This window comes from Protopterus annectens, chromosome 7.part0 (genome assembly GCF_019279795.1).
Source record: "Protopterus annectens isolate FY-2018-M chromosome 7.part0, PAN1.0, whole genome shotgun sequence".
Lineage (NCBI taxonomy): Eukaryota > Metazoa > Chordata > Ceratodontiformes > Protopteridae > Protopterus > Protopterus annectens.
Window position 1 is genome coordinate 511,786,636 of NC_056739.1, and position 15,511 is coordinate 511,802,146.

Consider the following 15,511-nt stretch of genomic DNA (forward strand, 5'->3'; position numbering starts at 1 on the left):
TTAAGTAGACTGCTGTCTATGTAGTAGTTCATGGGTACAAAGTTTTTACCAAAGGGGATGACAATGCACTTTTTGGCATGGAGCTTGAGGCCATGGCTCTGACAACATGCATCTGTTTCAGCGAGGCCCTTCTGTAAGATTTCCACATAATTTGTGGACTCTACTATGGTTCCTAGTTTGCAGTCATCTGCAAACTTCATTAGCCAGAGGCCTTCTGTGTTAGCCTGTACTTCAGAGAAGTAGACACCAAACAGGAGAGGTCCCAGGACTGAACCCTGTGGTACTCCACTTGTCACTGGTTTGAGGTCAGATTTGGAGTGGGCAACTTTTACAGTACGAGTTCCGTCAGTGAGCCAGTTGGCAACCCATCTTGTGACATAGGGATTTATACCAAGTTTAGTGGGGGATGGTGTCGAAAGCCTTGGCAAAGTCAAGATAGGCTGTGTGAACCACCTTACCCTCCTCTACGGCTTTGGTGACTGCCTCAAAGTCGATCAGGTTCAGGAAGCATGATCTGCCTTTCACAAACTTGAACTGGATGGGATCCAGAGTTTGGAGGTTACCAATGTCTTTGTTTAGGAGTTCCATGATGATACGTTCCATGGCCTTGCAGATCAGGCTCGTCAGGCTAACAGGGCGATAGTTGCCGGGATCAGTGGTGGCTCCCCCTTTGTGGAGTGGGATAACTGTTTCTGTACGCCATTCAGTGGGCACAAAGCCTGATGTGAGGCTATGATTGAACATGGTGCTTAGGTGGAGAGCCAGTTTATACTGAAGTTAGTGTAAAATGCAGCCTGGGATGTTGTCCGGTCCCATGGATGCTGTGTTTTTGGCTTTAGAGAGTGCAGCTTTCTTTTACCTGCATAGTTGTGATTACAGGGACTCTGCATTCTTCCTGTATAGATATGGGCCCTTTAGGGGTTGGGGGGATGGGTAAAGTTAGCAATGAACCCATCTGCCAGGATGTTGGCAGTACCAGTTGGTTCTGTAATTTTTGTGCCGTGGTGCTGTAACGCAGAGCAGATCTGGGTGTTGCCATGGAGATTCTTGACACAGCTACAGAATGCTTTGTGGTGGTCCTTAGAATCAGTGGCGATTTTTTTTTCGTAGCTAGCTTTGGAGGATCTTAAGGGATCTCAGCTTCTTACTGAGGCTGACCAGGGAGATCCTCCACTCATGGGATTTTACTCTTTTGCAACAATTTCTTCCTCCTGTTGTACAGTTTGTTTATGGCAGGGGATCTCCAGATTCTTTTTTTTTTTTTTGCATCTTGGTTCTGTTTGGGATAGCACGATCCATGCACACGTGGATCCATGCAGGATTCAGTAGTCGTGACTGCACTGTCCATCTGCATGGGTGTCATGAAGTTCACCACTTCTGTCTTAAGAAGCATGAGGTTGGCTTTGGAGAAATCTTTTACTGTGGTTTCCTTAATGGGGTGTGTGGGCGGGATGTGGATATCAAGGGTGATTAGCTTATGGTCATATCAGACCAACGAGTAGTTGACTTCAGGTGTGGAACACCAGTCACTCATGTTGGTAATGACTAGGTCTAAGATACTGTTGCCCCTGGCGGGGGTGTGGATAAGTTGATCCAGGGCACTGGAGTTTATGAATTCCAGAAAGCGCTGTGTGAAGGAGTTGGTACATGAATAGTTTTCCCAGTTAATGGTGGGTAGTTGAAATCGCCCATTATTAGGGTGTTTGGTTGAACCCTAATATTTTCCAGTACATCAAGAAAAGAGGAGTGGGAATCTTGGAGCATGGTGGGGGATCTGTAGCAAGCTACAATTTGGATTGCAGTTTTGCCCAGAGTTAGTTGCACTTGGATAACCTCAAATGCATTATGCTGAGCAACTAGCCTGGAGGTGTAGATGTCCTTAATGAATATGGACTCACCTCTGCCTTTGGTGTTCCGGTCCAGGTTACATGGCCGAAAAGTGTGGTATGAGTTATAGCCTGGTAGTGCAGGGGTGCTCTCTGGAGCCTTGAACCAGGTCTCAGTCACTGCACAGATACTGATGTTCTCCATTGTAAGGAGCATCTCGAGTGAGTACATTTTGAGATTTATACTTCTAACATTGAGTATCATTACCCTCAGTTTTTGCTTGCCTGTTCCTGTTACGGTGGTGAATTTGTCATTTGAAACTTGCCTAAAAAAGGCACTATAGGGGCGGCAAGAGCCTTAGCCAGTATCCAGAATCCCATAGGGGACAGGTGCAGGCCATCTCTGGCAAATCATCATGGTCCGTCGACCATGTCATCCCAAGCAGACAGATACTGCATCCCCTTAGAATGACACCAGAAGCTTAGCCAATTGTTGAAGTCAATAATTTTGTCCTTGTACTGCGGTATCATTCTGGGTGATGGCAGAATACTACTCAGGGCTAGGGTCATACCTGCCTGGGCTACAGGATCAGAGAGCTCTTCCAAGTCTCCTTTCATGCAGTCCAGGGAGGGACGTCTCAGGTCGTTCACACAAACATGGATAATGACAGTCATATTTGTACTTGTGGAGTGACATGAGTGCATGGGTTATGTGGCAGATCCTAGCACCAGACAGGCAGCCGACAGTAACCTCCTTGTTTAGCCTGGTGAGTGGGACATCAGTGTGCCTGACTAGAGTGTCACCTATGCCTAGTTGCAATTAGAAAGTGGTCTGCATATAAATCGCCCATTCCCAAACTCTCGGGTACTCTCTGCAGAACAGGTAGGAGCGGGTTCCTCCTTGTTTTTTAATGTACCAGACTACTGACATGTCTGTGTGAACTGCAATCGTCAGAGGGAGAATGTCCTGAAAGGCTTTCAACATTATAGGTTCATAGATTAGTACTAAGCTAACTGCCCTTGTGAGCCATTTTAAGCCTAGCCAATTATCCCTTGTGAGACTCGAACCCTGCACCTTGTGTTTGCAAGGCAAACACTTTAACCATTAGGCCACCCTCCATTAGTACTTCTGTCTTCTCTAGGACACTTATCAGTTTGGTCTCTGACAACGACCACATGCCTTGGACCATCTTTCCTTTGTAATGCCCCCTCAGCCAAACTGGGAAGAGTCTGTAGTCATTACTGTGGCTATTGGGGTGGGGGGGGGGGGCTTGCCCAGAGACAGATCAATTGATTACCTCCACCACTGTAGAGGATTCCTGCAGATCGAAGGCAGTCATACGGGAGCCGAGAGAGGTTAGCTGAGAAAGGACCATTGAACAGCTATGGTCCACTGAAGAAACCTCAAAGAACCTTGCTAAGGAGACAAGAATGATTGTAACACACAGACACAACTAAAGCAAATCACCCATGCTCCGACAGAATGAACTGTGCTGGCAGTAGACTCAAGAAATTCTTAAAGGGGGTAAGAAAACTGAAAAAAGTAAATGCTCCTGCCTTACACTGGCAACGCCCAATCCTGACTTCCAGTCAATTTGTGTAGAGTCCTTTGTTCGTCCCATATCTGTGCAGGTTCTCTCTAGTTACAGTGACTTCCTCCAACATCCCAAAAAGTATGGTGGATAACTAGCTAAATTAAAAACAACTATTTACACTGATTTACTGCTGCTCTTGCGGCCTCGATTCAGAAAAGGGTTAATTAACTAAAAATAAAGACTTACAAAAGCACATAAACTTCTTAATCAACTTGCTGCTTAATTCAAGCAAAAGTGTACTCCCTGGAGTAAAGTACGGCCTAGAATCTGACATACTTCAGTTTATCAAAAGCTTCAACATCTGATGTAATAAATCTATCATGAGTTTTGTTCTTTACAGTGGAAACACCATCTAAAATGCATTGGTACACTGTGGAACACCCGAATGCCAGCACTACACACCACATCCTACCAAGATATGCACTGCAAACTGCAAATACCAGGTCTGCCAGTAATGCAAACACTACCAAGAGATTATGCATTTCTATGCCTAAAGATGCCACTTAGCTACTCCGTGTACTGGGTCATTACAAACTTCAGCAATCATTTTTATCTTCATTTCTGCATCATAGCTGCACACAACCATGACTTTATAACTGAAAGTGGTACAGCTACATATACAGAACACAGTGAACTGAAGCAAAATGTAACATGGTCAATTTTCTGAAAATGTACATTTAGCATTTACTTGAAACAGAGCTCTTTTGACTTCCTTCACTGCTGTGCATTTAACACAAACTTCCCATTTAAAAATACAAAATGCTGTCCCTATCCTGATGGGACAAACAAATTCCTAAAGCAAAAGGCTCAAGAAAGATGAGACATGTACTACACATATGTATACCAATTATTAATACTCAGCACTTGCTGCAGATTAACACAGTGCGAGAGGTACCATATCTTCTGTGCAACTTAAACATAGTTAAATAAAAAAGTTGTTAAATGTTCTGTGCAAGAGTATTGAAAAATGGCAATAGTATATACACAGTCCCCTTGCAAGGCACAAATTATCACAATAAAATTTAAAACTGTTACAAACCTGTAACGCCTGTTTTGGGGTACAAAAACTGAAAAAATTCCTCAGGAATAATACCATGTCGAACTTGTCCTGATTTTTCAGGGAGAGGAGGTACTGGAGCCTGGCACGGCTGAGCGGTATGAAAGGACCTGCATGCATGCAACAAACTTGAACAGAAAAAAAAGGGATAATATCAAAAAACTACACAAAGCCAAATATCAAAACAGGCTGATCATCAGCTTTCCAGAAAATCTTACAGAAGGCAAATCACGGGCAAATCACAGAATAGTGTAAAGTAAGAATACTGTAGGAATTAAATCATTGGGTAAATGTTAATTGGATTTTACATAATTAGGTTTACTACACATTTACACAAGAATCAAGAGTTGCAAGAACTTTTCATCCTTATGACTGCTTTCTGAATTGAACTGTAAGCCACTAGAGGACCAGAGCAAATAATCCTCAGTGTATTTTGACATTGCATAGTATCAGTTTGCAAAAAATAAAAGTTAAGAGTGTCTAATATTTTACTTTTTAAACCAAAGCAGTTAACAGCATTGTTGGCACAGCACCTTGCACAGCTACTAAATACTAAAGAAAATGCATGTGCAGCTTGTACCGTAAAGTTGTTGAAGTGCCACCTACCAAAGGAATGAAATTAGCAACTATACCACAGTCACACATTAAATGCCCATTGTTAAGCAAAATCGTAAAGCCTTGCTCACAGAGACTCTACAAAACACATTACTTGTATCTATGAAATTTACATGTGTAGTGTAACCTGTACATAAATTGATTAGCCATTATGCTGTGCACTTCAAACAATGCCACAATTATCCATCACAACCAACTGCCAAAGGAGTAACCAAGATAACTGCTTAGTTTTCATTAAGTACGACAGATATGTAAAAAAGGACCACCCTAAGCAAAAAAACAGGCTGCCTGGAACTCCATCATACACCATGCGCCCTTCATTTCAATTTTCCCCTTCATGCACCACACATCTCCCACTTTTAAGAAAAGCTGAGAACAGACTAGCAAAAAGGCAGGGAGAAGGATAAAATGTTAGAACAGCTCTGTACAAATCTATCATCAAGGATATAAACGTTCACATCTCAAGTCCATCTAGGATTATCTAGGGACACAATCCACGTTATATTTATGGAGTGGCTACTCTGATGATCACTAGTCAAATTAATGCAGTCCTTAAAAGAAAATATGGATATGGAAAAGCTTGTAAGACCTCATAAAAACATTCATAAGATGAACAGACCACAGATGTGCAGGTCACTGAAGATGCAATTATGTAAAATGGATCACGAGACAGCAACTGCTCTAACAGGGTGAACTTGGGGAGGGGCAGTCTGCTCCCCCAACCTACTTCCTACCATTCACCTTTCACAACTAAGAGGATGACCTCATTGGTATTCCCATACAGAACTAATGGGCCACAGGACTCTCTTTGCATAAAGACTCCCAGCTCTTGTCATTGCAAAACAAAAATATGCAGATTAGAAGCAGAGAAGAGCCACCAGTCTGGATCCTTTGGGTGGTGTGTGTTTATATTAAAAAAAATGAATGAAAGAATGAGGAGGAACTGGGCTCCCAACAGTAGGGCTTGAACTGTAAAGTATATCATTAAAAACAAAAGCTGAATCCACACCAACACAAGAGCTTAGAAAATGGGAGGAAGAACCAAGGAGGCTGTGCAGCCACTGGTAAGTAAGGACCTCCCATGTGGTGTCAGGGTTGCTAATTTGGCAAATGCCCAAAGAAATGCAAGATTTTGCAGGACAAATTAAATCGCAACACACAGTGCAAAGTATTAAACTTCATTTTTTTTTGCCAAAATTAAAGCTCACTTGTAGAATTTAAACAGTTTCACATAAAATAAGAGGAAACTTGAAAAAAAAATTTCATAAAATATCAGGACATTTGTTACATTTTTTTTTTCCACAGGACATAATCACCCAAACAGGGGCTGTTCTGCATAAAGAGGGAGAGATAATAACCTTAGTGTATGTGTTGGGGGGGGGGGTGGTACAGGAATTAAATTGTGGCTGGAGAAGCAGATAGGATGAAAAGTGAAGCCTGTGCAGCCCCTACCCCCATCATCTTTGGAGGACCATTCATACTTCATCTTTGAGATGTATTTTCACACACCTTTTCAAAGCATTCATGTTCCTTAGGGTATTACACACTTCTCCCGGGGGGGGGGGGCAGGCTAAGGACCTAAATAGGTAGTAGCAATATGTGGGCTACTGACCTTGCCGACAGAGAGATGGGACATCCTGTAGCTTTCAAGCCTGCAATGAGTCTAAAAGTCACTGTATAAGGAGGTCTGACAAAAAGGATAAGCGAGAATAAAGCTCTGCTCCTGGCTGCCAACATTAGCATACAGACTTCCAGTGCCGAAGGAAAAAGATTATACAGGCATCAAATTTGACAATATTAGGAACCTAAAACTGGGAGGCCCATCTCCAGGAAAGATGATGCAACATATCAGTGCCAGGAAAGAATAATCCAGCACTAAACAAAAATGTTGTATATGGTGCCAGGCAGTTTTGACTAAGGATATAAATACCACAGGGGTTTAAGCCAAACCTAGATGAGCCACAATGGAAGGAATTGGCAACTGTAACTCGCTCCTACTAAAACTACACTGGTGAAAAGGTAAAACATGGTAAGAAGGAAAAAGGACCCCCTACCCCCTAGAAATATGAACCACAGTGAAAATTGACAGAGGTCTTTGAACAACAGGTGTCCAGTCGAACACAGCCAGTTTTTATTTCAGCTGACTGAGAGCTACACAATATATGCATTAATTACACACACAATTTTTTCTATAAAACACACACACGCAAATTCAGAAGTCGTCACACAGACTAAGAGGTTGTGATGCTGGACTTCACAAAGAGTAGAAAAAAAATTTTTTTCAGCAGCTTCTCAATATCTGGCTAGTATCCTTAAAAAGCAGTCTGGGACAACAGCACCCCTGAGAAAAGGCTTACCAGAATCCCATCTGCAGGGATTTAACAGTAGTAACTGAAGAACAACTCCAACACAGACAAACATTTGGAGAAGAAAGAAGAAAGAGAATCACAATCTGCTGTTTGAGATTACACCCGTCTCTGGAAAGTTTAAGGCACTCAAGAGAAATTGCAAAGTTTGAAAGGAGCTCCTACATCTTTGGCAGGCAGTATCATTAAATCCAGCAGAGACTAATGTTGCAGCCTTCCCCTAAGCAGTACAGATGCTGAATGTGCTCAAATCAGTAGGTTGAATGGCTAAACTGAAAGCACATCATAAAAAAAAAAAAAGAGAGTAAATGCTGCATTCTAAAGTAAGGCGTGCCCCGATGAACAAACATGGAAACTCTCTCAAAGTTAGCTTGCAATTCTATCTGTAACAGAAAAAGCTGAGAAGAAATTAAACATTCCCTCAAAACACTTCTTTTGCTAAGAGGATGACAGCCAGGGGTTGTAGATTACTGGTACATAACAGTGAGAAGAATGCCTAAAAGTCAAAGAAAGTTAACCGCAGACTGGTTGTAATGCTTGTGGCACAAGTCCTACATTTACCAAAGCAGCATGTTAGACCCTCGGGATACTACACAAAAAGGAATACAGTTTTATTTAATTTTTAAAATTTAAAAAAAAAATTATTTATTTTATGCAAAGCATTTCAGTAATAAGTTCATAACAATTTACTGGGTTAACGGCCACTAGGGGGCCCTTACAAGCCTCGCCACACACTGGGCCCATAGTATCATGCGTGTCTATATTGGGGAAGGGCATGTCAGTAGGGAGGTTTGTGGGGGTGGGGGGTGGTGATGTTAGTTATGATAATACTTTTATTGAAGGCCGCTGTCCATAAGAGACATGGGGGCCAGCAAGACACCAATAAAGGCCACAGATTCAACAGACAAAGCCTAGGACTAGAACATTTTTTTTTTTTAAGTAAACAAATTGACAATAATATAAAGTAGTGCACGGCAGTCAACAAATGGGTATGAATATGCAAGTTCTCTGAAGTACTCCACCGTAGGTAAAAATCTCACATAGAGAAGATAATTTTCCCAAACTCAGGACTTTGTGCACAAAACTACAGAATTACAAATGAGGTGGATGAAAAAGGACCATCTGGGGTACAGTTATCCAAGAAATGCTGGCTACCGTAGGATATCAATGTCAAAAGTAAGTTGAAAAACTGACTTACCCAACACTGAATGGACCTGAACTCTTCAATGATGCAGCTGAAAAAAAGTTCACAATTGTCAGTTATAAAGTGTGTGGTTCAAGTTTCAATTAAAACAGCATTTCCTTTAAGACTGGAAAGCAGGATCCTACTACCACATGTATTTCATATGCATTCACAGAATTTGATTCTTAACAAGAATATACGGAACAGTTAAGTTAAACCAGTTTAAAACAAAACCTTTGACATGCAAGCAACACATGGTAAGAGACTAGAAGAGACATGGTATAAAAAATGTCACAAGAGTATTATGGAGAAAACATTCTAATACAACATTCAAACATTCTAATACAACATTCAATCTACAAAAGCCAAAAGGTATTACTATTAACAAAAAAAAGTCCAGCTTCAATGAAGTGACCATCAATTTACCAAGAGAAAATACTACAAAACAAGCACTAAAATTGCTTAGTCCATAGGATACCTCAACATGCACACACACAATGACCAATGTGGAAACGCATATATGGATAAAATGTTAAACGTCTAGACACTATCCTGTACTCCAAACAAAAGTTGCAATCGAAAGGCTAAAGAAGCTCTAGTTCTTAATAATTAGAATAAACTACTCAAAACAGCCCCCTCCAAAAAGAAAACATGGTCTCATTGCTATTCAATATGGGAACCCCCCCCCCCCCAAATCCTTAAATATGGTCCTGTCACTGCTGTAAATCTACCATTGCCTTTGCTTGAGGTAACTGGAACCATGGCATGTACAGCAGAAGGGCAGCCCACATTCTATTATATTTAGCACTGTAAATTGTATTAAAACTCTGATCAGTTTTTAAATCAAGCTTTTCAGGGGCACTGTGGGCATATATTTCTGAGCAAAACTCCCAAAAAGGAAGGATCTCTTATATGAACGTAGCCAGTTTTCTTTCTAAACACTTAGGTTGCAGTCTGGCTAGGTAATACAAAGTAATATACAAAACAAGAGACTGTAATATACAAAAGAAACTTTGCAGTACATACAAATAAAAGTAATGCAATACAAATAGCAAAAAACTTTAGCAAGCACCTCATAAAATCAATATCTAAAAACATCCCTAATGCTGGACTCCCTCACCCTTCAACCTATTCAAACACCAGCCCTATACCATCAACTACTTCTAACCCGGTCATTAAAAACCCCCCTACTGAACAAAATGTCATACGAACGCCATTCTCACTTCAGCCCATACCTACTGACATAAGAAACTGCTGCAAAAACTAAAACCCTGCCCCACCTCAGCTGATAATCTTCACTACCTCAAACTGGCTGCCAACTCATTCACCTACCCAATCAGTATCCTTGTAAATAGGTACTTCTGATTCAGATAAAGACCTAGCCCCCATCCATAAAGGAGGCAACTCTTTTGAACCATCCAATTTCCATCCTCTATCCATCTCGTCATCCATATCCAAAATTCTCAACAGAAGTATCCATCAGGAGGTAATGCAACACCTATTGCAAAACATCTTAATCAAAGCCCAACATGGCTTCAGACCCAGCCACAGCTCTATTACCTTCTACGGACACCGTGAACAAGGCCAGAGATGCAGGGTGCTGTACCACCCCAGTATTCCCTGATCTCTCCCAGGCCTTTGACACACGTCTCACCCCTTACTACTGAACACACTGTAACTTAGGCTTCTCAGATAACACAGTAAAATGGTTTCAGAGCTACCTCAAAGATCATAAACCAGCAGTGAAATGGTCCAATGAACTCTCGTGCTTTCTGCAAAACCCTACTGGAGACCCTCAAGGCTCCATCCTCAGACCCCTACTCCCAACATTTTCACAAACAACCTTCACACTGCAACCCTCATTCAATACGCTGATGATTCCACCATAATCTACCGGAACTACTTTAAAAAACTCAACAGTCCTTTACTGCAGTCGTCGAATCCTGGCTAAGAAATTCCCAATTCTTTCTTAATCCAAAGATGACTAAACTAGTACTGTTTCACCCCAAAAACACCTCCCCTGTCACTGATCATTTCAACATTCTTGCATCTGACAACACTGTCACAGAAATAGTGCAAGAAACCAAACTTCTAGGAGTGATCATTGACAAACTTTCATTCAACCCCCATATATGGCAAAATGGAAAGAACTTATCGAAAACTGGGACTCATACAGAAACAAACATTTCTTTCCTGCAGCAGCCAAAACTACCCTTGCAAAAACATTTTTACTTCCCTCCCTTCTTTACGGTGCTCCTATCCTAACAAACGTCTACCCAAAGCAAGATGGGAAGAGTGCTACAACAAAGTTGCAAAGTTTGACACAAACTCAAAATATCATGCACACCACTGTAAACCACTAAATGAAGTCCGCGCTGGTACAGCAGTAGCGTTGTTGCCAGGAAGAGGTTCTCTTGTTCGATTCACGGCTGGAGTGCCTTCTGTGTGGAGTCTGCATGTCCCCCCCCCCCGGTCGAGTGGCCTCAGAAAAACATGCGTGAATGGGCGTGCCTTCGCTGAAGGTTGGGCGTCGGGCTGGCAACTCGGCACAATAAAAAAGTCTATTGCCAATCATTAGCAGACCGGAGTTCCGCTGTGGCGACCCCTAACCGGGAAAAACCAAAAAGACAAACAAACCACTGTAAACCACTACTAGAACTAAACTGGCTTGAACTCCCCAACCAACTTGCCTTTATTCAGCTATCCACCTTACACAACCTTATTTTCAAGCTTACTGCCTGCCCTGCACTAGCCAATCTAGTCACACCTTACACATCAAAGCGATCCCTACAATCAGAAGACAAAAATCTCTTAGCTATCTCGAAACCTACAAGAAAATCAAAATCACTCTGTAGTCATACTATACTATGGAATTCACTACCTCTAGCTAACAGGTCTATGACTTGCCTAACCCATTTCAAAGCCTCTTTAAAAAAAATCATCTCAGAAATACATGGCTCTGCTCCTGCAAAAAGCCTGCCTAATGCTTAGCTCTTCCTCTTCTTCATTAGCCTCACCCTCCTCTTCGGTCACATTTCACTCCCTCATATTCTGCAAGATCATACGGCTCTCCTAACTCCTCCTCTGTTTCTATACCATATCCTTAAGCAACTGCTCAGACTGTAATGCCTCTATTATTCGTAACGCTCTCACTATCTTTCTGGCTAATATTTTCCTAACTGAAACCAACATTCTATTTTTCTCATACACTATAAAACAGTCAGTTTCATACATTGCACTACCTACACATTAGTTTTGGACAGTATCTACTCATAGGCTATGTATATGGCGAGTAGTTTTGGACAATATCTATTCATATCCTATGTATATGGTGAGTGATTATTAGTTTATAATGCTTTAACTCTATAGAATTGTCTAGCTGTGTAGTACATGTGTAGGCCTCTGCTGAAAACTGGTTCTACAGACCCAGTCAGACCACCCTGGCAAAATACACAAGTTCAGGAGAAAATCAAGGAGGTAGTGAAAACAGATAGCTTGTGCAGAAGCAGACAAAATACAGCTTGTGTTTGTAAAGTCTAACAAGTTTTAAAGGATCCTAGTGAAGGGAGATTCTGAAGTGAAGATTTGAGTACAAGTAAGAGCGGCTTATACAATGGACTTATACAGCAAAGGGATTACTACAAGCTGTTAAACTGCTTCTGCAGTCCATGGTTTGATTCCTTCCACCTCTATTTGCTTAATGTGCGACTCTGAACAATCCACTTAAACAGTGTGTGTCATTAGTCATTGTTAAAATTAGCTGTGTTCCTTAGCAGTCTTACTGACTGTATGCACAGCAACTACCCATGAAGAGAGATTGCAATTAGAAACACAAAAGTAGGAATCAGGTACTTGAATTCTATACATTTTCCCCAATTATGGCCTGGACAAACTTGGCAAAATGATTACATGTACATACAACATTATAATTTGTCATCGTCTGCAGACGATTATAAAAAAAATTGGAAAAAAAATCAAATCATACTATTTTTGTTCCTGATCTAAATGACCAGCTGTGTATTCTTCTGGCCTGTTAAAGCAGAACACCACATTCATTACAACTGTAACAGTCAAGACTTATCTGCTGTGGAGCAGCAGTTAGTGAGCATTCACAGAGGGAGAAATGATGAAGTTAAGGGACTGCTGTACAATGGCTGTCTGCCAATGTGGTTCTCCAAATGAAGCAGTCAGTCATCCATGCTCCTCTTTGAAAGCAGAGTACCTCAAATCTTGATGCAGACCAGGATCAGTTGAAGAAGTGCACTTTTAGATGTCCATCCTCCCAATCCATTGCTCAGGGAAAGAGGCAAACAGACTCCACTTCATCATCCCTACTCCTTCCTGTCTAGCCCCTTAAACAATTAATCCACTAACAGAATCTGGATCATTTGACCTCAGTCAGGGAATTAGAATTACCTGCTATGCCCCAAAAGTTTGGTTATTTCAAACAAATGTGCAAGAGAAAAATGAGAAACACCTGGATTTTCAAGTTCTCTTGGCAACTGCTATTTGCCATAAGCATCCCTGAAGCCTTCTGCAGACCATATAAATCTACTCAATGGTAGTATGTTCAACAGCCAATCACCACTCTAAAACAGCACTTGTGAGTTTCTATTACTTCTTCAAACGGTTACAAATGCCTCGTTTTCTCTCCTTCACATTTGTTCATTACCCTAATCTTACATTACCTGCTTGACAAATATATTACACCCACATTAAATTTTTCCTTTCATTCCAATGATGTAACCAACACCCTACATCTCATCCTGCTCACCATTTTATCAAGGGCCCAGTAACTCAGCAGTCCTGTCCCTCACTATGACATGTTTCACGCACTCCTGCATGATCCAGCCTATTGGTGATTACAAACCTCTACCTCCATAGATATCTGTGAAAAGTAAGTAAAGAATATTGACCTTCCTTGTCAGATCCACATATGCTGGGGCCCAATATATATATATATATATATATATATATATATATATATATATATATATACATACATACACACACACACACACACACCTATCTATATCAGTGTTAAGTCTAAAGTAAAATATTTTTCTTTTCCTCATGAACTTTCCACATTCCACTCTTACATAAGATGGTCTACATACTACAGCCTCAAACTGTCCCACACTCCTTCCTAGATCCTCAAAAACTGCACCTGCAATACACATTTTTTAGTGCCCCTATAACAAACAATACCCCATTACGGGAATGCAATGCAGTCTTCAAATTCCTTAGCTTTTTATGCCTCACTGCTTATACATATTTAATGTGGAAACTGGGAAATGCAGAAGGCCAGAACTTCAACTAACAGTCCAGACACTGACTCCTTTTCCAAAACTGGACTACAGCATTGAGAGGCTGATAGCCTCCAGCGCTGCAGTTCCAGTTCTTCAGGTGTGGAGTTAACACAGGCTCCATCTGAATAGGCAGTCTTAGGTAGATGTTAAAAGAGATTCACAGTAATTGCACGGTATTTCACTGTTAAACATTTTTGAATGAAAATATGGCTATATGTTGTTACTACTATCTAGCCTCACTTTTAATTTTACCCCAATCTCCTCACTCTGCAAAAGCCAAAATTATATTTATAAAGCCAACACACTCCATCCATGCTTTACTACACAGCACTTAAAGGCACCTTTTTTTTCCCTCCAGATGCCCCAAACACACAGTTTTTCACTTTATATTTTTTCATAAAAAATTTTACACAAGATGTTAACTATCAATATTACTCACTATTTCAAAGAAATATACTGCGGTGGTGGTGCTGCGGTAGCGTTGTCGCCTCACAGTAAGACGTTGTCCTGTTAGATTCTTAGCTAGAGCGTCTTCTGTGTGGAGACATGCGTGAATGGGCGCACCTTCGTTGAAGGTTGTGCGTCAGAGTCAGCAACTCGGCACTTAAAAATCTACTGCCAATCATTAGCGGACCGGAGTTCCGCTGTGGCGACCCCTAACCGGGAAAAGCCGAAAGACACAACAACTCACTATTTCACAGAAATATTTTCTCTCAAAAACATACTACCTGAGATTCAACAAATAGATGCATACTTCTCTTCTAACAGGTTCTCTTTAGCATTACACAGTCTCGCTCTCAATCGCATATGCCCCTTTGCAGGCAGATAAGCTCCTCATGAGACCTAAATGGTAAGCTAATGACCATAAAACAAACTTGCCACCTTGGCACTAACTTTGCTTTGCACTACCACAGTTGATTCCACAGAAATAAGTCCCCCCTCCCCCAACAAGGCTGCAGTTTAACAGCAATGTTATGGACACTGCCAAAAGGCTATTGTTTGGTATTGCCTTGGAGACAGTCTGTCCGTCCATCCAGCCATCCATCCATCCATGAAGTCCTTTCTCCACTAAAAGGACACTGTACATAGATAACTGTAAACGTCATCCATCCTGCAGGCATAAAAGCCTCTTGTTTGCATGATGAAGTTACCTGTGCCTTGTATATTATCCAGTTTAAAATCCTCTATAGGAAATGCTCTCCGTAGTAACACACTGCTCACAGCTGCTAGAAGAGCTGCCAGTTTGTGCAGACGGCAGCACCACTGCAGGCCATCTAACAGTATACTATTAAACACTCTCACTTAGACCTTTACGTGACTCTCCCCTACTCCTCATCTACTAAGGATCTGGTATAATGGATAAGTGCTTCCCTGTCACTTCTGGCCTGATGGATACGAGCATCCTGAGGCAGTGTGGTAACTGCATCATGTTCACTGACAACCATTTAATTTTAAAACATACAAGCACAATGTTTTCAGAGATATAAATGCACAATGTCATTGGAGGCAAAGTTCTCATATACACACATGAAAAATGCAAACCAAGCTGTTAGTGTTACA

At 41.3% G+C, this 15,511-nt stretch overlaps 1 protein-coding gene across 1 annotated transcript in view; it reads right to left on the reverse strand.

Moving 5' to 3' along the window:
• Nucleotides 1-15,511, reverse strand: part of ATP5PB (ATP synthase peripheral stalk-membrane subunit b) — a 54,424-nt gene that overhangs the window by 32,879 nt on the left and 6,034 nt on the right. Inside the window, exons 2-3 of the mRNA XM_044077112.1 lie at nucleotides 8,658-8,694; nucleotides 4,461-4,606 (exon numbers count right to left, since the gene is read on the reverse strand). Coding sequence (XP_043933047.1) covers nucleotides 4,461-4,606; nucleotides 8,658-8,694 — 183 coding nt within the window. The remainder of the gene's footprint in view (nucleotides 1-4,460; nucleotides 4,607-8,657; nucleotides 8,695-15,511) is intronic.